The 25,348-nt window shown below is 45.0% G+C and overlaps 3 protein-coding genes across 4 annotated transcripts in view; 2 read left to right on the forward strand and 1 right to left on the reverse strand.

The window, feature by feature from the left end:
* Positions 1-1,245: 1,245 nt before the first annotated feature.
* Positions 1,246-5,764, forward strand: LSM2 (LSM2 homolog, U6 small nuclear RNA and mRNA degradation associated). The gene is made up of 5 exons (XM_054977642.1): positions 1,246-1,349; positions 2,778-2,845; positions 3,017-3,047; positions 3,269-3,328; positions 4,680-5,764. Exons 1-5 carry the CDS (start codon positions 1,347-1,349, stop codon positions 4,803-4,805), a joined length of 288 nt encoding a protein of 95 aa, XP_054833617.1. The 5' UTR covers positions 1,246-1,346; the 3' UTR covers positions 4,806-5,764.
* A 2,565-nt stretch (positions 5,765-8,329) lies between these two features.
* On the reverse strand, positions 8,330-12,971 carry LOC129327725 (zinc finger protein 3-like). Its single transcript, XM_054976480.1, has 3 exons — positions 12,121-12,971; positions 10,725-10,845; positions 8,330-9,231 (listed from the first exon to the last, which is right to left on the reverse strand). Exons 1-3 carry the CDS (start codon positions 12,886-12,888, stop codon positions 8,330-8,332), a joined length of 1,791 nt encoding a protein of 596 aa, XP_054832455.1. The 5' UTR covers positions 12,889-12,971.
* A 2,356-nt stretch (positions 12,972-15,327) lies between these two features.
* Positions 15,328-25,348, forward strand: part of VARS1 (valyl-tRNA synthetase 1) — a 28,338-nt gene continuing 18,317 nt past the window's right edge. The window contains exons 1-10 of one of the 2 annotated variants that reach the window (XM_054978324.1): positions 15,328-15,371; positions 17,508-17,880; positions 19,491-19,634; positions 20,383-20,533; positions 21,419-21,579; positions 21,960-22,044; positions 22,785-22,885; positions 23,094-23,221; positions 23,616-23,780; positions 23,885-23,966. In XM_054978324.1, the coding sequence (XP_054834299.1) occupies positions 17,527-17,880; positions 19,491-19,634; positions 20,383-20,533; positions 21,419-21,579; positions 21,960-22,044; positions 22,785-22,885; positions 23,094-23,221; positions 23,616-23,780; positions 23,885-23,966 (1,371 nt within the window). In that variant the 5' untranslated portion in view covers positions 15,328-15,371; positions 17,508-17,526. Of the gene's footprint in view, positions 15,372-15,991; positions 16,079-17,507; positions 17,881-19,490; positions 19,635-20,382; positions 20,534-21,418; positions 21,580-21,959; positions 22,045-22,784; positions 22,886-23,093; positions 23,222-23,615; positions 23,781-23,884; positions 23,967-25,348 lie in introns of those variants that run through there. The other variant, XM_054978323.1, reaches the window with a different exon arrangement.

Raw genomic sequence — 25,348 nt, forward strand, 5'->3', positions numbered from 1 at the left:
GAAGCTGTGCCTGACTCAAAGTCACCCAGCTGGCTTCAAGTGGAGGAGTGGGGAATCAAACCTGGTTCTCCAGATTAGAATCCTGCCGCTCTTAACCACTGGCTCTCAAATTTTAGTACTGACAAATATTTCATAATCATATAAATGGGTACAGCTTGTAGATCGCCTTTGTAAAGATGTGACATTTTATTTATTGCTTATTGATTGCCAATACTCATTTTTCAGCATTATTTGCTGTTCCTAATTTTGCACAATTCACTGCAGTGTGAGGAACACTATTCAAATACCATAATGTCATATTTTCATTGGTCAGAAGAACAATAAATATTGCTGCAAGACCTGTGCTCAGCCCTTTCTTGAGATACACTCTGGTACTCTTCTGTTGCAATGACAAGTGGAGGGAAAGTGGAGCGCAAGTGAACAGGGAGGAATACACATGAGTCTGTTCACTTGCCGTTCAAGTGTCATTCATCACTTGTAGCTTGGCCCTGAGTTGCCTTCCAGACACTCTCCACTGACAGTAGCCTGTAGCCACTCTGTCATGGGAAGACCTTGAATGGGGGCAGCTTTCCCCATCAAATTCATGGAATGCTCCACCAGTTAAATGTCTGCCTGCTGCTCACTTGTTAAAAAATAATAGTAAAAAAGAAAAAAAAAGTGTAGTTTGCTGAAAAAACATGTCAAGTCCTGAGTGGGAGAGAGAAGCAGGTCATCCATCAAGGGGAAACTTTTAAACATTACTCGTAAGGTATGGCTTTCCTAGGTAGATCCGGGTCCATCTATCATCTTGTTCTGTTTTCAACAGGGTACAAATAGATTCCTCTAGGAAGATTCCCAGCCTCTTTAAGTCCAGTGGCACCTTAGAGAACAACAAGATCTTCAGGGTGTGAAGTTTTCGGGAGTCAGAGCTCACTTCTCAGACAGCCTCTGTGATTCAGCAGCACACTGCCGCTGTACATGGAGTAGGGTTGCCAGGTCCAGGTTGGGAGATTCCTGGAGGTTCCATTTTGTTTATCGTGAACAGCTAACAAGGACTTTAACAATAGGATGTCTGGCCACTCGAAGAAACAAACCTTGAAAACAAATCGGCCGACCCCACGTTGGAAAACTCGAAGGCGGCAGCATGGAATAATTAGACAGCGGCCTCTTTAAGAACAGCTCCCTGTTCCCATTCACTTCCGAGTGCACGCGAGGTTTCCCTTCTCACGTGACGGGGGAGCGCCCGCAATCCCGCCCTTCCTTTCCATAGACGCGCTTGCAACGTCTGTCCAGCCCGGGAACTTCTTTCAAGCACTGAAGGTTTTATCCACGCGGGTTCTTTGCTGCTGTGAGTGGCAACTCCCGCAATGGTAGGTTATGACGTCACAACCTTTGTTTTCTGACGCAATTTATTTTGTCCCCTCCTCCTTTTCGTAAAGCGGGGTGCACGAATGAGTAGAGTTGGGCTTTGTGCAGAATGGTCAGGCTTCAGGTTTGGGCAACAGAGACGTCATGGGGGAGCTAGTTGTACACCTCGTTGGTGTGCGGTGGATGAATTTGTCCTGGTGTAAGTGGTGGACGGGCTGGGCTGGATTTGATATATTAACAAATGCCAAACAATTTATTCTTACTGCTGCCTAGAGTTGGGTCCTGCAGTCTACGGCTCTGGAGTCAATATGGCTTTTTAAAAATGCAGCGCTATCATTGCACTATTTCAATGGGCCTATTTTGATTGATTGGGTTAATTTATATTTATACGTTAATTATGCAAACTAAATTAATAACATAATAATAATAATATTTGATTTATATACCGCCATTCAGGACAACTTAATGCCCACTCAGAGCAGTTTGTGATGTTGTATACCTCTCTGAGCATGGTTAAGGGGAGGGCAGTTTAGAAATCCAATAAAAAAATGTTTTAAGTTAAGATATGTCCCAGGGGTAGTCTGGATGCTAGAATATTTACTTCCTTTATGCCCTGCCTTTCTCCCTGGTTGGACCCAAAGTTCGCATTGTTCTCCTGTCCAGTATTTTATCTTCACAACAGCCCTGTGAGGTAAGGTAGGCCAAGATCGAGTGACTCACCCATAGGTCACCCACCCTGCAAGCTTCCATGGAAGAGTGAGCTAACCAGTACGTGAAGGGAATTTGTATGGAACTAAAGGGCTTCTTAGAAGATGCACTACAGAAATCATAGAGGAGTGTGGTTGTTAGTAATCCAAGGGCAAACCATGTACTGATTTATAACTGTGCGCTAAAATAATTGTGCATCTTGTGTTCCTGTGTATATTTATTATGAGACTTTATTTGATTTATATCTTACTTCAATTATACCCAGCCTTTCTTCCTAATGGCTCCCCAAGGCAGCTTACATCATTCTTCTCCATTTTTTCCCACTCACAACAACCCTGTGAGGTTGGTTAGGCTGAGAGTGTTTGATGGCCCAAGGTCACCCAACAAGCTTGCAGGGCAGAGCAGGGAATTGAACCTTGGTCGCCCAGATCCTAGTCTGCCACTCTGTCCATTACACCACACTGGCTTGTTCCTAATAAAGGACTTGCATCAGTTAGTAGGACTTTTCAGTTATGCAAGTGGGCTTTCTTATACTGGCTCTTTGCTAATCTTTTGCTTTGAATTGTAACATTATTTTGCTCTTTAATTGTATGATGAGGTATGTTCTACGTGTCACTGCTTCCCACTGCAGTGTGGAATGAAGGTTGTGTGTTTTTTGTTTCTGATCTTTAAAAAAAAAAACTTTCCTTGGAGTTGATGTGTTCTTCTTTCTGCCCATATAGCTCTTCTACTCCTTCTTCAAATCCCTGGTAGGGAAGGACGTGGTGGTTGAGCTGAAGAACGACTTGAGGTAGGTCTTTATTCAGAGCTGCTTCCCGCAGGGAAAACTGGGGGAGTCCTAGATCCTAAACCCTTCCTGGCTCTCTGCCCTCTGTTTCCCCTGAAGTCTTTAATGCTCTAGATCTTCCACTCAAATTAAAATTATATTGTAATTGGTTTTCCCCCCTCTTATTTTCTACAGTATATGTGGAACTCTGCACTCTGTGGATCAGGTACGAATGGCAATATCTATTTCTTTCTCCTGTATGATAAATTTGATTCTGGGTGACCAGATATTTCTAATCTCGACATGTTTTAGTGGCCATCTGTTTTCTCTGGGTAACAGCAACTTGGTTACGGTATCTCGGCCCATATAAACAAGCTTTGGAGCACAGTCTTATGTACTTGTTGAATCTTTGCTGCTTAGCGTTTCTGTCTCTTTCTCACTTTGCAGTACCTGAATATCAAACTCACAGACATTAGTGTGACAGACCCAGAGAAATATCCTCATATGGTGAGTATCTGTCATGTTTTTAACCCATCCTTCTTCTAAGGAGCTTGAAAACACATGGCTGTCCTTATCTCTATTTTATCTTCACAACAGTCCTGTGAGGTAGGCTAGCTGATATACTAACTGTCCCAAAGTCCCCCAGTTAGCTTTATGGATGAATTGGGGATTTGAATTTGGACGTCCCTACCTGGAAGAGCTTTCAGAGGGGAGGAATACTTTGTAAACTGCTCTGAGTGGGCATTAAAAAGAGAGAGAGAGGGGAGGAATGGCGTGTTTTGTTTTCAGGTACATCTTGGCATCTCAGTCTTAGAAATATGTGTGCAGAAAGCTTGACTCTTACACATAGTGGTGGCTACATATAACTGGCTGGCTGTGAGCAGGGAGCTAGCATGGGCCAGGCTTTCCAGTAGGTGCCTGACCTCATAAAATTCACGTAAGATCAGTAGCTGCACATACATACACGTTCTCTGTTAGTGGCCCTAAGCTTGTGAATGGATTGCCTGAGGAGGTCAGCTGGGCTCCCACGCTTCTGTCATTCCACAAACTATAAAACAGAAATTGTTCAGGAAGGCATTTTTATAAAGACCAGGACTATAATCTGTGCCACTGTGTTGCATATATCTGTTTGTTGTATGTATTGTCCTGCTCTTAGGGCATCACTGTCTACTTTTGTAATTCCATTTTTTGCATCATTTGACACGTCCGATACCTTTTTATACAGTTTCTAATTTTTATAATCCTAGTCCTGTTGCATTGCTTATTAAATATCTCATACTGTTTGATTGCATTTTCTTATACCATACAATCTGTCTTGAGTCTCGGTCTTTATAAAATAAAGACAATATAGTTCTATATCTGGATCCGCCTAAGGCCATCTGGGATGAAGATACTTCTTGTCTTACTGTTGATGACTACTTTATGCCCAATTCCGAAACACAGAATGTTAATGTACTGCTCATTATTATGGGCATGAGGTTGGAGATGCCATAAAGAGCCACCTGCCTGGAGGCCCTTGCCACTTCCCCTGGTACTGCCCCAGTTAATTGGAGTCCTTTGTTGTAAACTGCTGCTGTGATGGCTTTCCATAATATTGATTTGTTTGGGTCTCCACTGGACACTCAAACCCTAAGACAGAAGGCGACTTGCCCGAGGTCACCCTGCCAGTTTCAGAGCAGAACAGGGATTTCAACCTGGCTCTCCCAAACGCAGTCCAGTGCTTTAATCACTGCTCCATACTGGCGACACACTTCGCACTAGCCTCTCCTGTAGTGTAATTTAGCTGCCTGCATATCATCATTACACGGTTTTCCTCCCTGGCTCTAATGGTCTTCTCCTCTTCCTCCCCCCACCCCAGTTGTCTGTCAAGAACTGCTTCATTCGCGGCTCAGTCGTCCGCTATGTCCAGCTTCCGGCCGACGAGGTTGACACGCAACTCCTGCAGGATGCTGCACGGAAGGAGGCCCTCCAGCAGAAGCAGTGATGGTTCTGTTGTCTTCTTTTGTGCTGCCTGGTCCCCTCCCCGGAAAAGCGTTGGAGACAGTGTGGGCAAGATTCTTTGGGAGAGAACCTTGAAATATTTTGTGTCTGTCTTAGTTTTGTCCCTGTTCAGAAAGAGCGGGTAGCGTGCTTGTGTGCCTGTTTCTTGGACCTACCAGAAGAACCAAATTTTCTATCTTACTTTCAAATAGGGTTATACATTGTTCGGTCCTGTGGCTTTGTTAGGCACATAGAAGCCCTTGCTGAAAAATGGCAGTAAAAAGATTAGAGAGCCTGGAGCATGATTTGTTTTCCTAGATCTTCCCATTCCAAGCATTTGACCCCCATTGTCTTCATGGCACTGTTAAATGATGGGAGAGAGACTTCTTGGGGCAGAGTGTCCAATATTCCATTTTCCTATTTTTTAAAAAAGCTCATTTTTCTATACTGTGCTTACAAGCAACAGAATGTGCACTCTGTCCATTTGCCACTGGCCTTTTCTAGAGATCTACTGAAGGTGTGTGTCTTACACTTTTGGGGGGTATTTTCGCCTGCATTTGACCAGCACAAATCTTGCTTTTATTTATATTCCAAACAGGTACCAAAAAGTCCTGAAAACTCCCAAGACACTCATGTGTCAATTACTTCTGTTCTGTAAACTATAATTCAGTCTGTAATTCAGGGCTCTCTGAGGGGTACTAAGGATTAATAATTTCTATTTGTGTTATTTTTGGCCAACAGAGCATGTTCTGCGGTCAGTTTCTCTAATCTTCAAAATGAAGCCCCACCCCCGTTCTGGATCTTCAGAGGTTTTGAGGCCATGAAAAATGAAATGTGTTCATTTTTGTGTTTCTGATCTTTTGTTACCTATAAACATCACAAGAGTATGTGGCTATTTTTTTACGTGGATCTCTAAAACTTGTGTATAAAACTGTAAAAGAATAAAATGTTGAAAGTTTGTGATTTAGAGTGCACTCCTAAGCTGCTCTACTCTGAATCCCATTGAGGCCTAGCCAGTGTGGCTTGCTCCTAGGAAAGTGGCTTACCTAATTGTCCTCTCTACCATTTTATTCCCTCACCAACTCTGAGGTAGATTAAATTGTGTGCAGTTGGCACAAGGTTGCACAGCAAGCAGAGGGGATTTAAACTGGGGTCTCTCAGATCCTCGTCAGGTGCTGTAACCATTACACCACACTGGCTCTATGTTTTAAGGTGACCGTCCTGACTTTCAAGTGGTAGGCACTGAAGATTGCTATACACAGAATGTGCTAATGATCAGGGTGTCAGGGACAGCCTGTGTCTTAACTTTTTAGTTGGTGGGGAACTACTTGTATATTTCTAGGTACCCTTCATGTCTCTTATTCAAAGGGGTTGGAACATCTGTTCCATTTCCACACTTTTCTAGTAATTGGAGTGTCTTTTGGACCATACCTTTCATGTTCTAGATCTCATGGAGAATTTCTACAGGCAGAAGGGATCACCCCGCCCCCCCCCACACACACACCCCACACACACACCCCACACACACACACAGAGCAACCCAAAATGGCCCATGAAATACTCTCCCAGTGGGGAGTAGGGGTGAAGGAGAATTAGTAATTATTCCCCATCTGCTAGGCCCAAGCTTCTACATACAACATAACATAGTGAAAAGGGAAATACTTAATATAGTGAATGCTCCTAATAGTGCATACCAATCTTTGTAGCTTAACCGAATGAGTCCTGCTTGGGGGTGCCATGAATTGTACTGCTTGAATACAGTCATCACTGAACATACGGTTATTGGCAAATATCACAGGTGGGACCCATTACGGCTTTTCTGTCGCATGGGTTGTGAGAACTTGTCATCTTTAAAATATGGACAAAACTAGTTAAGGCAACGCTCAAATGAGCATCTTTTCATGGTGACCACGAGGTCTAGAAAAGACTAACAAAATGAAAGATGGGCAGAAGTTCCTATGCATCTTACTATACAAACAGTCTAGGCTCTTTACACTAAAAGCAAAAGCGCTAGGAACATAGCTGAGATTTAATTTTTTTTAAAAATGGGCACAAAATGAGTTGCAGGATATCAGCTACCAAGACAACTAGCCTCTCTCTCAACTTTCCCCCTTTGCTTGCTTTCAAATGTTTTATAGAAATTAGGTAGGATGCCGTTGTTGAGAATTTGCATCTTATACTTCAGTGCTAAACTAGCATCCACTTGTAGCATGAACAAGGCACCTTTGCCGACTGGCTCATTAATATAGTCCTATGCCATATGATTACATGACTACAGTCAAATACAAGTATAAACATTTTGTGAAGTAGGGGATAAAGGCTTTGATTCCACCAAAGATCTTCCCAATGAAAGAATTTTCATCAGCACAGTATGACTTCTTCACTTTCCTGCTGCAGCCTAAAATACCCTCTTTAAATGCTGCTCATAGGACACAGCCCGTCACCAAAAAAACAGAATGAGGCAGAAGTTGGCAATCTCCCATAGACATGACCAGCAGGCCCCAACCTAATTTTTCAGCCTTTTCCTAAAAGCAGAAAGAACAAGAATATAGTCAGAGGGTGCCAATTTTACATTTAAGTAGCCTGTACTAACTTATGCACAGCACTGACAGACTGTTGCCGTAAAACCACATTTTAAATTCTGCATGGCCCTTTAAATACTCAAGCTCAAATTGTATTTCAGCCAGGCACATTGCTTAGCCATTGGGAATTAACCTGATGGGCAACAGGTACTCGGCTAAAAAAGGATGCAATTCTTCACCATTCTATAACTATGCAACTCGTTGCCACAAGACGTGGATGGCATTTTACTGTATTGCAAATGGGATGATATTGACAAAGAGTATTAGGCCTGGTTATGGCTAACTAACGTAACAGCTAAGCATGGAAGCTTAGCTTCATTTTCAGACAGTGTTCTGCTTATTACCAGATACAATTTTGAAGAGTGCAAAAAGCGTTTAATGCAGAATGTACAAGTAACCTGAAAACACTCTGAGAAAACCCATCTGTTTCCACATATGCTTCCTAACCAACACGTAGAGTCCTCCTTTCCCAGTTCTTACCCACGTTCCTTCTGTATATAATAAGGGTACTTAGAAAGGCAGGTTTGATGGTTTACAGGGTTATTTCCCCCCCCCCCTTCTTTCTTGCTGATGGGTCAATTATTTTAAAAAGGCAGCTCTCTCACTGAAGCTATCTGGAGGGTATAATTGACCAACCCTGTAGATAACCAATAGGGCATTATGCTGAAGGATGTTGTAGTACATTTGGACAGCAGCAGGTGGACCTTTGGGCCTGGCTCTGGCACAGTGCCTGACTTGTGAAACTGCCTGCTTTGTGCTTTAGTAGACCACAGAGAAAACCACACCAAACCACAAGGGCCTATATGTGCATTAAAGAGGTACGATCCTATACTGTGAACTTGTTAGCACACTTGCCAAGAAGACCAACCATCACTTCCTCATAGTTTTTCTCCACATACGTGCTACAGTTTGGGTTCTGGCTCAAAGTTCCTCCACATTCTATAAATCAATATGATTTCTGCCCTGCATGGGTTTTCTCGTGGCTGACAAGCTGAGAGCGCTGACTGAACCGTCTCCCACAATTAGAGCATTCGTATGGTTTTTCTCCTGTATGGATCCTCCTGTGTTTAATAAGGAGGGAGCTGCGAGTAAAGCTCTTCCCACAGTCCAAGCACATGTATGGTCTCTCTCCTGTGTGGCTTCGTGCATGCGCAGTGAGAGCTGAAAGCTGTTTGAAGCTCTTCCCGCAGTCGGAACATTTAAAAGGCCTTTCTCCTGTGTGGGTTCTTTCGTGTTCAGTAAGAATTGACCTCTGGTTAAAGCTTTTTCCACAGTCTGAGCATTTATACGGCCTCTCTCCCGTATGGGTACGCGCATGTACAGTGAGGGCTGACCTCTGGTTGAAGCTTTTCCCACAGTCTGAGCACTTGTGTGGCCTCTCGCCTGTGTGAATCCTCTTATGTGCAATGACATGGGAACGATGTCTAAAGCTGTCCCCGCAGTCAGAGCACTCGTATGGTCTCCCTCCTGTATGGACAGTTTTGTGAGCAATGAGATTTGAACGATGGCTAAACCGTTTCCCACAGTCAGGACATTCGTACGGCCTCTCTCCTGTGTGTGTCCTTTCGTGTATGGTAAGTGTTGATCGCTGGTTAAAGCTTTTCCCGCAGAAAGAGCATGTATATGGTTTCCCTCCTGGTGGGATTCTTTCACATGCTTGAAGGTCATGCTGGAGACGTTTGTCTCCTCCCTTGTCCGGGCAGCTTTCCTGCTGGGACTCCGAGACTTCTTGCTGATCAGGGAGGTGGGAGACAGCTTGCTGACAGCTTCCTCGCAGTGTCCAGTGTGGTTCCCTTTCGCTGAAATTTTCTGGTATGTTTCGCTGCTCATCTCTGGGCTTCATATCATCTAGAATAGGAACAGATAACATGGAGGATTTTTTTCTCCTCAGAAATGAAAATGAAAGATCCTGATTTTCCTACAGAATGCCGATTCCACACACACGTTCTGTTTAACTTGCATAATCTAACCTTTCCACCTTTTTACTACTACTACTGTATGCCAGTGGCAGCAGAGCCCTTTTTGGAGGCAGCCTGTTCTCTTACTTATTGCCTCATAACTTTTATATATCTGGTCTGCTTGGTGGGGTGATTAGAGTGTCCATCTGGGTGACCCAGGTTCAGTTTCCCACTTGGCCATGGAACTCAATGAGTGAGCTCGTAACATTCACTCTCAGGGCCAAGCTACACATGACGAATGACACTTGAACAGCAAGTGGATTGAGTGGAGGGCAAGTGAACACGGAGAAATACACTTGCTGTTCAAGTGTCATTCGTCATGTGTAGCTTGGCCCTCAGCCGAAACCACCCCACAGTTGTGAGGTTAAAATGGAGGAAGGAAGGGAGATGAATGTCACCTACAGCTTCCTGGACAAAGGGCAGGATAAAAGAATACCATATAACTTGAGTAGAATTTACATATCCCTGTGTTTTTGAAATGTTGTTTTCGATATATTATTCTGTGAGCAGGATTGCTCACGTTCTGTTGACTTAAAAAAATTGAAAAGGTTTTCAAAAGAGAAGTGAGTGATATTTTATGAGGATTTTGTTGACATCCAATAAAGTCTGCCGGCAAAATAACAGAATGTCACAGTTCTCCCCAAGGCAGATTGAAATTTGGGATTAAAAAGAAAGCAAAGATACAAGTGCTTGTAAAATGTCCACTCTATTAAAAACAGCAATACCACAAATTTGGACTTCTCCCATGGCTAGGTGTATATGCATTTTACCCTCAGGAAGAACCTTTATGTCCCGGTAGCTGTAAGATTCCTTCCACACAATTGGGCGCCATGGCTCAGTGGCAGAGCATCAGTTTGCTATGCAGAAGGTCCAGGTTCTATCCCCAGTATCTTAGGTAAAGAGATGAGGTAAGAGGTGATGTGGAAAACCTCTGCTTAAGACCCTGCTGCCAGCTTCATAGACAATACTGACACTGAAGGACCCCAAAGTCCATGCATTCACCATACACAGAGTTAAAATCTACAGACTTCAACTGGAGTAACTGATACAGGATTGCATGGCTTGCTGCTTAGCTCTTCCTTTACTTGCATCCTCTTTCCCACATATTATATGTCAATATGCCGGCTCACCTCTCTCCTGACCATCTGCTCACCATTGGGAATCATGTTAGTAAACACCGGGCAGCCGTTTTCCTTATTTTGTAATTGCAGAAAAATAAACGTTGCAGAGGCAGAGGGTGGGGGGTTTCTGCCTCCTCAGACTTGTGCCAGAGATTAGAAGAGAAGCCCCTATACTTGGGGCATCAGCAACTGAAGACCTTGAAGCCAAAGCTCATCCTTGGATCTCGAGAGCACACTATAATAAGGCTCAAGGAATCCTTACCCAGGGAGCTGGCATCACAGTCATCGTGCTGAACCTCACAGATGCTCTCCTCTTTGACTTCCTTGAAGAGGGACCTCTGCCTTGTGTCCAAGGTGGCAACTTGTACTTCTGTGCAATGTACCTGAAAGAGCAGCAAGGGTCCTGTTCAGAGCACCAGAGACAAGACTAGGAGAGGGAACAAGCACTATAAGACCTCAATTCAGTAACTCACTCCCACCTTTCATCCCATTCTAGTTAAGAAACCAGAAAGGCCTGGAAATAACGTTGTGAAATTCAGCAAAAGAACATATTGACATGGGAAAGCCAGTGCAGCGTAGTGGTTAGGGTGGCAGGCTAGGACCTGGGAGACCCAGGTTCAAAGCCCCACTCTGTCATGAAGTTTGCTGGGTGACTATTTCTCAGCGTAACCTACCTCACAGGGTTGTTGTGAGGAAAAATGGAGGCGCAAAGAACAATGTTGTATACCACCCTGAGCTCCTTGGAGGCAGTGTGGGGAAAAGATGTCCTTGATTAAAAATAAATACAAGCCTGAGAAATCGCTGCACTGTAGGTCTTCTAACACATGTTTACAGAATGCACAATGCCTTTATGTACATTGTCCCCATAATCTTGATATCAGTCTGTTAAGGTGGCCAATATTATGATCTCTGTAATAGGGATGACTAGTGCCAATTACAGATGCCATAAAATCAGGCCATCCAGAGGCAACTCAAGTGTTTCTATATATTTGGGGATGTGCAGAAAAATACGATTTTGTGCATTAACAGAAAGAAAAAGACACCACCACCACCATCAAAATCTCGCTTAGGACTGAGTATGTTTTAAGAGGCACAAAATGTTGAGAGCAGATGAGAATCTGTTAATCAGGAAGAAAGTAGGGCAATGAAAATTAACCTCTTTAAGCCCCTGAATACTTACTTAACCCTAGAGAAGATTTTAAGCACAGAGGCTTCCATATTCCCTAGCCCTTGCCTGCTGCAACTCTTTAAGAGTACCTGTCTGTCCCTTATATAATAGACGATGTGTGGTGGCTGTTCGAAGCCTCCAAGAATGCCCAATGAATCCATAGCAGTTTCAATTAAGGAACTTCCTGGCTCACAGCTCATGCTTCTGTCTACTATGGTACTTGATGGTGGGAGAGGCACCTGACAGACACCATGCTTTAGCTATTGTGCCAAGGTCCCCTTTATTTTCTACCACTGCGTACTTATTTCCTCAATGACTGGACACGCTACTATACTATGATTTTGAGCGTAATCTCAAGCATGATACTTTCCAATGGAAGTCGTTCACATGTTCCGTTAAGTGGTGTATAGTTTCAAGTGATAAGATGTAGAAAAGAGGAACAAATACATCCCTGCAGGCCCTTGGAACAACCACAACCAAACTCCCTTACCTGAACTTCCTGCTGCTTCCGTAGAAAACCCTGTGCCAGAGCCACTGCCTGAGCACAGGTCTGTGGTCCTCCTTCCCTGACCCATTTCTGGAGTTCTTGAGGCAGAATGGTCAGGAATTGCTCCAGAACCACCAGCTCCAGGATCTGTTCCTTGGTGTGCCTTTCTGGCTTCAGCCATTGAAGACAAAGCTGCCACAGCTGCCGACAAGCCGCCTGAGGCCCCTCAGCTTCCTGGTAGCGGAACTGCCAGAAGCCTTGCTGCTCGATGTCCAAGATGGTGGAACTGTTATCTGGCTCCTCCTCTTTCACTCCTCTGCCATCTGCCTCGGTGTTGTCTGACAGTTGACCGTTGGTTTCTTGGCCTTCTTTGCTGAGGACTGGCAGGACTTGGGCTGAACCCTCAGGGCTGGGGTTGGCTACCCCTTTGAGGCATGGCAGGAAAGCTTTGGTATGATTGACTGGCACGGGCCTTGACAACTGGGGATTTCTCCACTCTGACTGGGGGGACTCCACTCTTTTCAGGAACTCCTGTAACTGAATGTCCCAGCACTGTTGTAGTCGCTTCTGAGGTTCCAGTTTAACATCTTCCAGAATTGTTCTTTCCCCCCAATCTCCTTTACTCTCCCTTGGGACAATACAATAGCTGTTTTCTGCTCTCTTCCTTGGCTCAAGACTGGTGGGTTCCAGCTCCTCCATTTTCAGTCCCTTCTCTAGCATCACTTGGACAGGGAGAGGCAGGGTGGACACGTCCCCTTCATCTGCTGCCATTTTGTTTTCTTGAAGAAGAGGTAAGGGAGACTGAACAGGAACTATGAGTAAATCGCGCAGATTCAACGAGATGCTGTGAGAAATTCAGAATCTGTACAGGTGAAATGGGATGTTACAAGGGCAGAGGTTCTTGAAAAAAATACCATTACCAAATAGTGATAATGGAGGGTTAAGAATTATATACTGGCCACAAAAAGACAGCTTTGCTTTTTGCTCCTTCCCCAAACCTTCCCTCTCTCTTTTCCAAGATCATGGCTGTTCCCTGACCTGTAATTGGAACTTCCACTTGCCATCCCATCCTCTCATCCTTTGGCTTTCCTAAGAAGAGCCCTGCTGGATCAGATCGGTGGTCCATCTAGTCCATCCTCCTATTTCATACAGTGTCCAACCAGGTGCCCCTGAAGGGGCACAACTGGCCAAGCCCCACCCCTCTTGCCTACCAGCTGGTTAGTCCACCCCTTCAGACCTTGTCTACAATTGTACTTTTTTCTCTATCAGGACTCCCACACACGCAAGAGTTGCATGACAGTATCCCACAAGTGAAGAGTCTGCCACAGCACTCTATCGGCACATGACAAAAGCCACACCTGTTGAAATTCTGCCTTTCCTGCAGCTGAAAGCCCTGCCAATGTTGGGAGGTGATGGCAATCTTTCTGTAAATCTATGAGGTCTGAAAGGCATATACTAGTGATGGAAATCAGAAACAAAGGGAAAGAATGGGACTGATACACAGAACAGTTTCTGTGCCTTTAAGGGTTACAACGAAGGACTCAACTAGTGCAGTTGTTCAGTCTTCAGCTGGGCTTACTCAAGTCCCGTATTGAAAGGGGACAGGTGCCCTCTGCCTTCCTCTGCAACCTGGTTTTACCCACCCCCTTTCTACTAATTTCTGAGTTGTGCCATCCCAATTTCGCCTTGATGCCTTCCTTTTCCCTTTTTACTCATCAGAGTCCCCCTTCCAAACTGTGACGGTCTTTAATCCATCCAGCGCTTGGGAAATTCAAACACCATTTTCCCTTGCGAGCGCAGCGGCCACCTCCTTCCCTGGGAAATGGAGCTTTGTCCATTTAACTCTTCAGACTGTCGCTGAATAGCACCCAATCTGGCCTGGCTGGAAGGGGATCAGAAAGAGTGCAGAAGATACCAGAGCAAGGACGACACATCATTGCTCCACCGGGTAGGAATCCACTCCACTTTCTAGGATTTTGCAAGTAGGACATCTGGCACGCAAGGAGCTCTTTCCATCACTGAGCGCTCGTTCTCCTCTCCATGAGCGTCTTTTTCTATCTGTCGGCGCTTATCCAACCGGTTTGTGCCGTCCACTCTATGGTAGAAAAACCCCGCTAGAGGTTTTTCAGCACTTCCGGTGTCAAATGGAACTCGGGTCCTACAGTAACTATAAATAAGTACCAAGGACTGCTCAATCACAGAGATGTAAAATGATAGAGCGGCAGTAATGACCATGATTCATGCAAAAGGCTAGGAGGTGTGTCACTAGTTTCCTTCTAACTCTATGAACGGATCAGGCCCTTGACAAGTCCCACCCCCGTCAGTTCAGGGCTGTCTTAGGAATTGCCTTTCTAAAAATGGGGAATCACTTCATCATGCTGCAAAGTTGTAAAATAGTCTCAAAATACTTTTTCCCTAACTCCCCATAGTTGAATACCTTGTTACAGGCGACAATATTAATTTTTCTGCTAAATGCTACCTGTTTTTTGCAACACTCATGGACAATAATTTAGGGAGTTTTTAAGAAGGATTCATACATTGAGACAGGGCGCTCCAATGGAATTCATTCATTCACTTCTTTTCTCCCCTGCCTTTCCCCCAAAGTAGCTTACATCATCCCCTTTATCATTTTATCCTCACAACAACCCTGCGAGGTAGGTCAGGCTGAGAGAGCGTGACTGGCCCAAGGTCGCCCAGCAAGCTTCCATGTTAGCTCAATGGAACCTCCAAGGACAGAGGCAGTATTTCTGGATGTCAGGTGCAGGGGACATACAACAGGAGATGGCTATTAATAGTCACATGAATGTAGGAAGCTGCATTACACGGAGTCCAGTCAGACCATCCGACTATCAAACTACTCTGACCGGCAGTGCTCCTCTGGCTTTCTTCAGACGTTCCCCAGAACTGAGCCCCTGACACTGGAGTGTGAACCCTCCTCAAAGCAAGAAAGCTGCAAGCTACAGGGTAAAGGGGGGGCACTTAGCACATGAGCACAGCAACTTCTGTTCCTCCTCATTACTACTGTACATAAAATGATAACTACAGAGGGGGGGGGGCGAGTAAGAGAGGCGGGGGGAGGCAGGGCTCTTGGCTCTCCTAAGCGCAGGAGTCTCTCTCAGAATCTGACGCGCGCAAAACACAGGCTTGGCTCGCTTCAGATTAGTGAGGCTTTGCTGTAGACACCTTCAGGCGGGGTCCTTCTGCCAAGAGAAAATAGCACGTGTGGAAAGAGCTGGGACCGGCTGGTGGTGCAGGTAAGGGGGGACCCCGCCCCTTCCCCATGAGAACCCAGGAGTCCGGCTTCCCAGTCTCTAATCGAGACCTCTAATCGAAACCCTCTCTACCTCTCCGGGCAACTCCCCCATTTTCCGGTTTTTCTTCCTATCTAGCACCTCCCCTTTCTCTTCCAGAGGACCCAGGAGTCCTGGATCATTACGCCCTGCCCCTAACCCACTGGATCTCAGTTTCCTTCCAAAGGGTCCAGGGTTCTGGATTTCATTCACTTCCCAAGTTTCTAGTAGCTTGCCTGGCTTCCAAGTTGCCTGTTCCCTTACCAGGAATCAACATACTAGGTTCCCAACCCCCAGGATCTCTTTTTAACTCAGTTACATCTATCCTGTTTCTTCCAATGAGCCTCCTGCTCCCACCCACTAGCCCCTCAGACTTTCATCCTCACAATCTATCGGCTTTGTGAGGTGCCTCCACTTTTAAAACAATCTGTTCTTCTCTTCTTCCTTGGTGGTGGATTGCAGCCTGATTTGGGGTGACAGCCTGCTGAGATTACAGGTCTGGGTTAGGGGGATGCCACCACACTACGTAGAAGTGACAATCCCCATGAGGAATATATTAACCACCCCAACTTAAAACTGTCAGAAGCATCTGTGGAGGAGGTGATTTTTAAAGCTGATCTTTACTGATGTCTCCAAATATGTTATGGCACTTGATATTTAAACAAAAACAGGTAATATCTGTATGCTTTGAACAATTCCTTTCTCACGTTCTATTTTTAGAACCTTCCTCCACCCTTGTGCCTGGAGGAGAGCTGGGGTATCTAGGTCTAAAACCCAGGAGTCCTGGGTTTTCTGGGAGGGGAGTAGCAGTAATAACAATGTAGAGAAGGGAACATCTGTTGAAAAGTAGGATTTTAGGCTTTGCTAGGGTAGGGAGTGAGGTCTGAAGTCGTAGGGCAGGGCATCTGCATTTTTTCAAATAAAACATGCTTTCCCTGGATGACAGGGTATAAGGGTTCCAGAGAGGCAAATAAACAAATGAACAAAAAACACTTTCATTTGTGATTTCTGGACAGGCAAATCACATATGTGTGTATGTAGGGTTGCATTTACATTGCATCAGAAAAGTGAAATTAATGAGTTACTGAAGACTTGCTGTATATTGTACCATATAAAAGACAACTTTATGTGCTCTAAGGCTGCTTGGAGCTAGGTGTAACCTAAAAGACAGGAGTCACATAGTTCATGAGTCACCGTCTTCCTCCCAGGTTGTGTTAAAATTACATCTGGTGTGCAAGGAGTGAATGAAGAATTTTTCTTCCTCTGTTGTAGCACTAGAACTTGGACTTAACAATGAAAATGATAAGCAGGGTAGTGAATAATGAATGTAAGGAAGGTGGTGATAGCCACTAGTTTAAGTAGCTTTAAAAAAAAAAAGCAGTAGACAAATTCATGGAAGATAGAGTGCAGTACCAACATCTAGTTGTGAAGCTGCCAGAGAATGACTGAGAGTTGCAAAGTCTTGTGCTATGAGAATTTTTAAAAAAAACAGATCCAAAGTTAATCTTTAGGAACAGTGGGATTCCTTTTAGGTTTTGTTGTTTGTTGTAATAGGCTAACCTGGCTTTCTTCCTGGAACTCATCTGCAACTGGTGATCTCTGTCGAGCTCATAGTAGTCAATCCCTGCCACCTCCACACATCTTGAGTTCTTTGGGCAGTGGGTTGCTGGAAGAATGGCACTGGGGTTTTGCATATGACCCCGCTCCCCAATAATCTGGCCCCTTTCCAAGCTTTTACAGTTGTGCATGTTGTGACAGTGATGTATGCATGGCGGCTGCCAGCTAGCATGAGCCTACCCTTTAAGGGGGATGCTTCAGTATTCCAGAGGGTAACTCCTAATGGGGCAGAGATTTAGAATCAGTAAAGATTACTCACATTCAATCTATAGCTGTTACCAATCAGAGAGGTGTTCATGAGCAGGAACTGAGAATGTGGATACAGTGGCATTTCTTCAAGCTATCACAAACAGCAGAGAGAAAGATCTATTCGTATAGTGGCATGGTTTAGGATGTGGATAGAGCAATCTTTATCAATCTTCAGGCTATGACTCTATTATGTGTGGTAGCCCTACTCTCAATTCTTTGTTTCTTCCTTTCCAGGTCACTCCGTCTCCTCACCATGCCCACTGTCTATCTTTCCCCGCATCCCGATAACTTTCAGAATCTCCGTGTGCTTGTTGCTGCCTGTTATGGCCGACAGGAGCCCAAGGTGGTTGAACTGCCTCCCGACAGAGAGTTGGGGAGTCCTTCCTTCTCTCTGCCCAAACTCCCAGCTCTGGAAACCCAGGCAGGCGTCTATGTGTCTGGCCCAGCAGCCGTTTCTTACCTGCTGTCCCCAGATAACATGAGAGGGCAAGGCCCAAATGCAAGTGCTTTGATACGGCAGTGGATCAGTTATGCGGATTTAGAAATTGCCCCTGTAGCTTGCACGGCTGCCTTCTCTGTTCTGGGGATCTCCAAGCAGAGTAAACAGGTGAGAAGCCTATTGTTGAGGTTGTGTTGGTGTTCTGTACCATGTTGTTTTGTAGCCAGGTATGTAGCAACCCTCTCCCTGAGACCCCGTAGAGCCCATGGTTCAAGCCTTACCTCATCCACAAACTTTATAGATCCTAAACTGCCCCATCTGCAATATGGAGGTATTATTGGCTAATGTTATTTACATGGCTATTGAAAAGATTGCTGAGATAATGTATGAGATGCCTTAAACTTCACTTGTTTATGACATTTTTAGCCAAATCTTCCTCCCAGGTGTGCTGAGAGGCATACGTGGCTCTTCCCTGTTCTATTTTATTCACACAATAACCCTGTGATAAAGTTTAAATGGGGGGGAAATGCCAATTCAGTATTCTGATTCTACACCACTGCAAATTCCAGTTAGAATTATGTTGTATTGAGCTCAGGCGAAGCAGTGTCGTGGTTTGAGTGTTAATCTTGGACTGGAGAGACCTGGTTTCAGACTCCTACTCAGAAAGTAACCTTGCTAGGTAACTTTGGACCAGTAACTTTCTCTCATGATGGTTGTTGTGGGTTTTCCGGGCTGTATTGCCGTGGTCTTGGCATTGTAGTTCCTGACGTTTCGCCAGCAGCTGTGGCTGGCATCTTCAGAGGTGTAGCACCAAAAGACAGAGATCTCTCAGAGAGATCTCTCACACTGAGAGATCTCTGTCTTTTGGTGCTACACCTCTGAAGATGCCAGCCACAGCTGCTGGCGAAACGTCAGGAACTACAATGCCAAGACCACGGCAATACAGCCCGGAAAACCCACAACAACCATCGTTCTCCAGCCGTGAAAGCCTTCGACAATACAACTTTCTCTCAGCTCAGCCTACCTTTCAAGGGTGCTGTGAGTATAAAGAGGAAAATAGACGTAACGTATATGCTGCCTCAGTTCAGAAGGGCAGGATAAAACTTTGATTGATTTCAGTCATTACAGTTTTGATTCTCAGAGCATGTGTAAGGGGTGATGGTGCTACCTATGATCCACCCAATACTCTCTGGCACTGTTTGGTGTGATGTAGCATGCCTATGTTCCAGCTTTGGTAGGCATGAACCCTTGCAACACGTCTGGGTTTCTGAGTGCGCATACCAAAGCTGGAAAATACACATGTTGCCCTAATCCAACAAAATGACGCCAGTATGTATTAGAACGACTACAGGTGCTGTGAGCACCCTTGATGCATGATTTGAGCATCAGAAATGTAAAGGCTGATTCTAGTGTTCTTCCGAAACCGTGAGAGGGTTAATCAGTTAGAGAAGAGGAGGCTAAGGACAAGCATGGAGGATAGGTCTGTTAGCGGCTACTAGCCATGGTGACTAAAGGGAACTTTCCCACTCAGAGGCAGTTCATCCTTGAATACCTGTGCCAGAAGGCTACATCAGGGAAGGCCTCACTCTGTGCCCAGCTGTTGGCCCCCTGGAGTAACTGGTTGGCCACTGTGTGAGAAAGGATGCTGGACTAGATGCACCGCTGGTCTGATCCAGCAGGGCTCATATGTTCTTAAAGACTGTACCCCTAAGCAGAATTACACCCTTCTAAGTCCAGTGAAGTATGAAAGTCCTGTTGTTTTCTCTCCTTTTGCCCAGGTGTCGGATCGTGCTCTGGTGGAACTCCGGAAGCTGCTTGAGGTGCTGGATAGTCATTTGAAGTTGCGGACATACCTGGTTGGGGAGGCCCTGACTTTGGCAGATGTGACAGTGGCTTGCTCTCTGCTGTTGCCGTATAAATACGTGAGTCTGCTTGCACCCCAACCCTCAGTAGGAATATGTGTAATAGTTCCTAGACAGGCACTCTTTCCAGGCTGTTTTTCTAGGGAGTGATTTGCAAGTTGCAGAGATTGGCAGAAATTGTTTTTGAATTACAAGGAGAGAAAGGAGGGAAATTGGAGTATTTTATTTATTTACAAATGTATACCTCACTTTTCTCCCTTCTCCTCAGATTCCATTCTTGCACTTCCCCGTCCCAGCGTTAGACCCTCTTAATCTTCCCTGTCTAACTTCATTCTGCTCATTAGGTAACCACACAAGAGGAGAAAAACAAACCAAAATGATTTGCTCCTTTCTTTAAGAATAAGGATGAAGAAACTGTCTCACTTAATAACATCAGTTTTAAACCTAGGTCCATATTTAATCCCCCACCCCACCTCACAACAAATGTATTTCAAGATTCACCTGGAAATTGAAATTACTATATAAGACCACTTTTGAATTGTAACTCTAAAGGGATAATTATGCTGTACAACGCCCTTGTAATTTGATGTATATAGGAATGATGACAAGACCAATGAAAACACACATTTGTGAACACAGAGGATGTGTTAGGAGAGAAGAAAGTGCAGGTTCTTGCTTGTGAAACACTCAGTAGCTTTGAATTAACACAGATAAGTAATTGATAGTTGGGTTGGGTCTTTTCCCCTGCATTTTTATCTTGTTATTCACTCATCCCAAGGTGTAATGCTTCTAACTTTACTTCTTCTAGGTCCTAGACCTTGGCCTTCGCACGCACTACACCAACGTCACCCGGTGGTTCCTGACATGTGTCAATCAGCCAGAGTTTAAAGCTGTCCTTGGTCCCTTGAAGCTGTGTGGCCAGCCACTGGGTGGGGGGGATCTGGCACTGGAGCTGAAAGGTAAGAGGTGTCTGCTGTTCTCCTCCTACCCCCTCCTTGCGATCCTCATGAGTGTGGTGGGGACAAAGAAAGGGTAAGGAATATATCTACAAAGTTTCATCCATTTACTTTAACCTGTAAATTAACGAAAAAAGATGCCCCACTTAAACAGATACTGTAAAAAATGTTAATATAATACAAAAATTCATAAAATTATGGTTGTGACAGGCGTCCTCTCAGAAGAGTCTCTCTGCCCTCTTTCTCTCACAGGGAGGAAATGCCTCTACTAAAATGCTATTGGCTGCTAAATATCTAAGATCAAAGTGTGCTTCCCCCCCTTTTTATGAAGATAATTGAATAAGTCTCACAAACGAATGAACCAGGTATAGGATTCCTTTAATCATGTGACAGTCCTAGTAAGGAAGAAGGATCCCTGCCAAGCATCATGAACTCGTTCCTTCCTCTGTGAAGAGTTTGGTGGCCATTTTTTAAAATGTTGGTTACCTGTTGCCAGGGCAACCAAAATGGTAGCTGAACTTTCGTGAGAAGAAGGAATTTTGTGAGAGTTTGGAAAGCACTGTTGGCCATGTGTGGCCTGTTGTGCCTTTTTAAAAAGAGGCATGGGAGAGTGATAAAGCCAAGAGAGGATTAACTGCTCTGGCTTCCCAATAGCGGCAACCAGTGAAGAAGGTGAGGCAGGGTTGTGATTGTGGAGGAGACAAATGGATAGGAGGGGAGGCCATGGGTATGGGTGGCTGGGTCCTTCTTGGCTGGCTTCATAGCGGCACTGGCTTCTGGTTACAACATGTTCTTTTCCTGTTCCATCCAAGTTTTGTGGTGTTTTGACAAGGTGTAGCTGGGGTTGGCTCATTGGTCTCTGCGCAATGTTTCCTTTTTCCTCTCCAGATCCTGCATCATGTCCCAGGGCAGAACTGTTAGAGCAGAGGCCGCTAACAGAGCCGCCACCCAAAAGTGCATCTCAGCTGAAGAAGGAGGCCAAGAAGAAAGAGAAACTGGAGAAGTTTCAGCAGAAGAAGGAAAAGAGCCAGCAGCAACAGCAAGGGGAGGTCAGAATTGCGTCAGACGAACAGGTTTTTTTACAAAAACAGGATTGTACAACTTCAAAATGGAGGGGGGTGGTTGGATGGGACCGAAGTTGCTTTCTTGAAATATTCCTCCAGGACAGACACCTCCCCTGCATGTAGAAAGCAAGTACGTTGGGGGAGAGTCTTGCCTCACCACTTTCTAACATGCCAAGTTTTCATCTTCAGGGCACACTGGCCGCACTGTCCTTAATACTGAGTTGCAGTTTGGTGGGTAAAGGGTGGGTGAGGATTTAAAATGGAGGAATGAATTTGGCTGTTTTCAAGAAAACTTGGAACAGGGATCACTGTATATGAAGCTAGTTATCCTCTCCTTGCCTATCTTCTGTGTTGGATCTTTGCAGAAGAAGCCAAAAGCTGAAAAGAAGGAGAAGAAGGATCTTGGAGTGATAACCTATGACATCCCAACCAATCCTGGGGACAAAAAAGGTATTATGGACAGGAAGGGAGAGGAGGCCACTTGGATGTTTATGGATGGAATAGACAGGAGCTCCAAGGAACAGCAGACAAGCCCTTCAGAGCCAGACAAAGGCCCCATTTGGGCTGGCATCCTGTTTCCCAAAGTGGCCAAGTAAACACGTCTGGGAGGCACATAAGCAGGGCTTGAAGCCAGCAGGCTTCCTCTGCTGTGGCCTTCCAGTAACTGATATTCAGTGGTAGGTTGCCTTTGAATGTGGAGGTTCAACCTAGCTCTCAGCCAATTGCTCGTCTGTCCTTTGCAAATTTGTCTGGGTCCCTTTCGAAGCCCGTCTAAACTTCCAGCACCACCATGTCTGACATGGCTTCTCTGATCCATCCTACTACTGAGCGTTTAGAGAAAGGAAGCTGCTTACTCCTGAGTAACGCACACTAAGAAGAGGAGTAAGAATGTGCACACACAATTGTATTCTTTTTTAAAAATGTTCATATTGCTGCTTACCTGGTGTGTGGCCGGTGTTGCTTTTCAGTACTGTGCAAATTTAGCTAGTCACCGTCTAGCCCAGTATTGTTCACTCCAGCAGGCTTTCTCAGTATTTGCTTCCTGAGATACTTTTTTAGCTCAAGATGTGGCATTGGTTTGCAGCCTCTGAGCTGAATCACCCTTTTTAATGCACACGTGCCCCCAGAGGCCTATAATGTAATCAGATGTCTTCTGCTGCTCACAAGATCCTTTGCCTTTTGCCTTCCAGATGTCACCAGCCCAATGCCTGACTCCTACAGCCCGCAGTATGTTGAAGCTGCCTGGTACCAGTGGTGGGAGAGCCAGGGTTTTTTCAAACCAGAGTATGGGGTGAGTACAGGTGGTTTGTGCACTTGTATGTGCATGTGTGATGACTATTTAATTTACAGGTATGTTTGCCCTGTGTGTATCCATGTGTGTGATTTCTTTCACAACATGGGAGGACACCCCCTTTCCTTTATCTTGAGGCACAGAAGGTGTAGCAGGTCCATCAGAACTGCACATGTTCCTCACACCAGCTCTTTTCTTCTCTCGCTAGCGTTGCAGCATCTCTGAGCCAAACCCCAAAGGCCTCTTCATGATGTGTATCCCTCCACCCAACGTCACGGGATCTCTGCATCTTGGGCACGCTCTCACCAATGCCATCCAAGACTCCCTCACTCGATGGTGAGATGGACTGCTCAGCCCATCCTGGGCAGATTTTGTCGGTGCAGATCCACAGCTTGCTCCTCCTTTCCACTGCCCATATGATTGGTTTACTTTGCTCCATGTAGTCTTTTCGTTCTGTTTGTGGGCTTGCCCAAATGATCAGTTCAAGTCTCCCCTCCCCTGTCATTTGAGATTTAGTGGAATAATCCTGCGAGCCCTGATTTAAAGGCTGCTTTTATGATATGCTTCTGTAGGCATCCCAAAAAATCATAGAAAAGCGTTAACAGGTGCAGAATTCAGTTATCTGACAATCCGCTGTTTTCCTTTTCCTAACCCCCCTCCCCCATGCCACAAAGAGAAAACGTGTCTTATATGCTCGAAAGAACCAAACAAAATTAATTGAATCTTGCAGGCACCGGATGCGAGGGGAGACCACCTTGTGGAACCCTGGCTGTGACCACGCGGGCATTGCCACTCAGGTGGTGGTGGAGAAGAAGCTTTGGAAGGAGCAGGGCAAGACGCGGCATGACCTTGGGCGCGAGGCATTCATCGAGGCAGTCTGGAGGTGGAAAAATGAGTGAGTAATCTTGTGAATCCCTTTTATGATAATTGTGTGTATATTATACTGCACAGAATCATGTCGTAGTTTGTAGTGATCGTATTTTTTTTCTTTAACTGCAGAAAAGGTGATCGGATCAACCACCAGCTGAAGAAGCTTGGCGCCTCGATGGACTGGGATAGAGCTTGTTTCACTATGGACCCGGTAAGATCTTGTGTAGATAGTGAAAAGGCCCTGGGTAAAAGCTGTACCTAGGAAAAGCCCAGGAAAAAAGCAAAGCCAGTAAAGTGCGCCTTTGACTTCCTAACACCCAGTGCATCTTCCTTTTTCCATAGAAAGAGGTTGGTCTGGAAGGAGATGCAACCTTGAATCCATTGAACAGTTTTTCCCCTTAGAGCAAAAAAACCGGGGCGAGAAAACAATTCTCAAACAATTCTCAAACAATTTTGAGAATTGTTTTCTCGTCCCGGTTTTTTTGCTCTAGTTGTCTAACGTACCTGGGCGTCCCCCCTTTTGTTTGTTGTCCAGTTTTTCCCCTTGGCAAAAATATTGAAATGCATTAGCAATTATTTATGAACTTGCGCCTTGTTGACTTTGCCTGCTGAGGTATTGGTGGGGCCTTACCTCTTCTAGGTTGCTCTTCTATTGACTGTTGCTGATTAGATCAGGGAACTGCTGGGAATGGGGTGTGAGGGGGGTTGCCTTTTACTGCCAGTTGGCCTTCAACTTGGGGGGGCGGGCACTGACAAGTGGATCTGACCCCAACCTAAGGTGGTTTTGAGCAGTAACACCACCCTATTTGAATGGAGGTCCTTTTCTACAAGGAAGGAACAAGGCAGAGAGAGCAAGGCTGAACAGAAGCAAAGGAGAACAATCTTTCCTTTATCTTCAGTAGTTGTGTAGAAGATACTTTGGCAGAGGCAGCTTCTTAATTTTTGTCTGGCAGCCAAAATTCCCTATTCTCTACAGCTATGAAAATATATATTTGATCTGTTCTCCTTTCATCAAACCATCCTAAAGAAAGAGAGAAGCAAGCTGTTGAAGCATATTGGTTAAATGGTTGGGTTGTGAATCTGCGCTTTGCTGGCTCAAATCCTACTACTGCCACAAGCTCAGTAAGTGGCCCGGGTAACCCACTCCTCTCACCCCCAACTCTTCAGCTGTATTGTTTGGATAATAACAACATTGACCTTGTTCACTGCTCTGAATGGGGCATTAATCTGTCTAGAAAAGTGGTATCACTTTTCAATATCAACTGCACTTGTTGATATTGTTGTTATTATGGTAAAGGAATTAGTTATGGGTGCCGTATTGGGGTGAGGGGAGTTATTTGAGGTTTTATTTTGTATGTTTTCAGTGGCTCTGCTTTAAATTGGAATTTGTAAGCTTCCTTTAATCACAACTCACAAGTAAAGGCAAGATACGGGTATTGTACTAAATAAAAGTTGTAGTTGTGGCTGGTATTACTATGCTCATAGTACAGGTGCAAGGTGGTATCAATAGATGATGCTCAGAGAATGATGGTTTTACTCACAATCACCTAGTCAATTCATAGCTCAGTAGAGACTTCTGGATCAGTAGTCTGG

Source organism: Eublepharis macularius, chromosome 4 (genome assembly GCF_028583425.1).
Source record: "Eublepharis macularius isolate TG4126 chromosome 4, MPM_Emac_v1.0, whole genome shotgun sequence".
NCBI classification, from domain to species: Eukaryota; Metazoa; Chordata; class Lepidosauria; order Squamata; family Eublepharidae; genus Eublepharis; species Eublepharis macularius.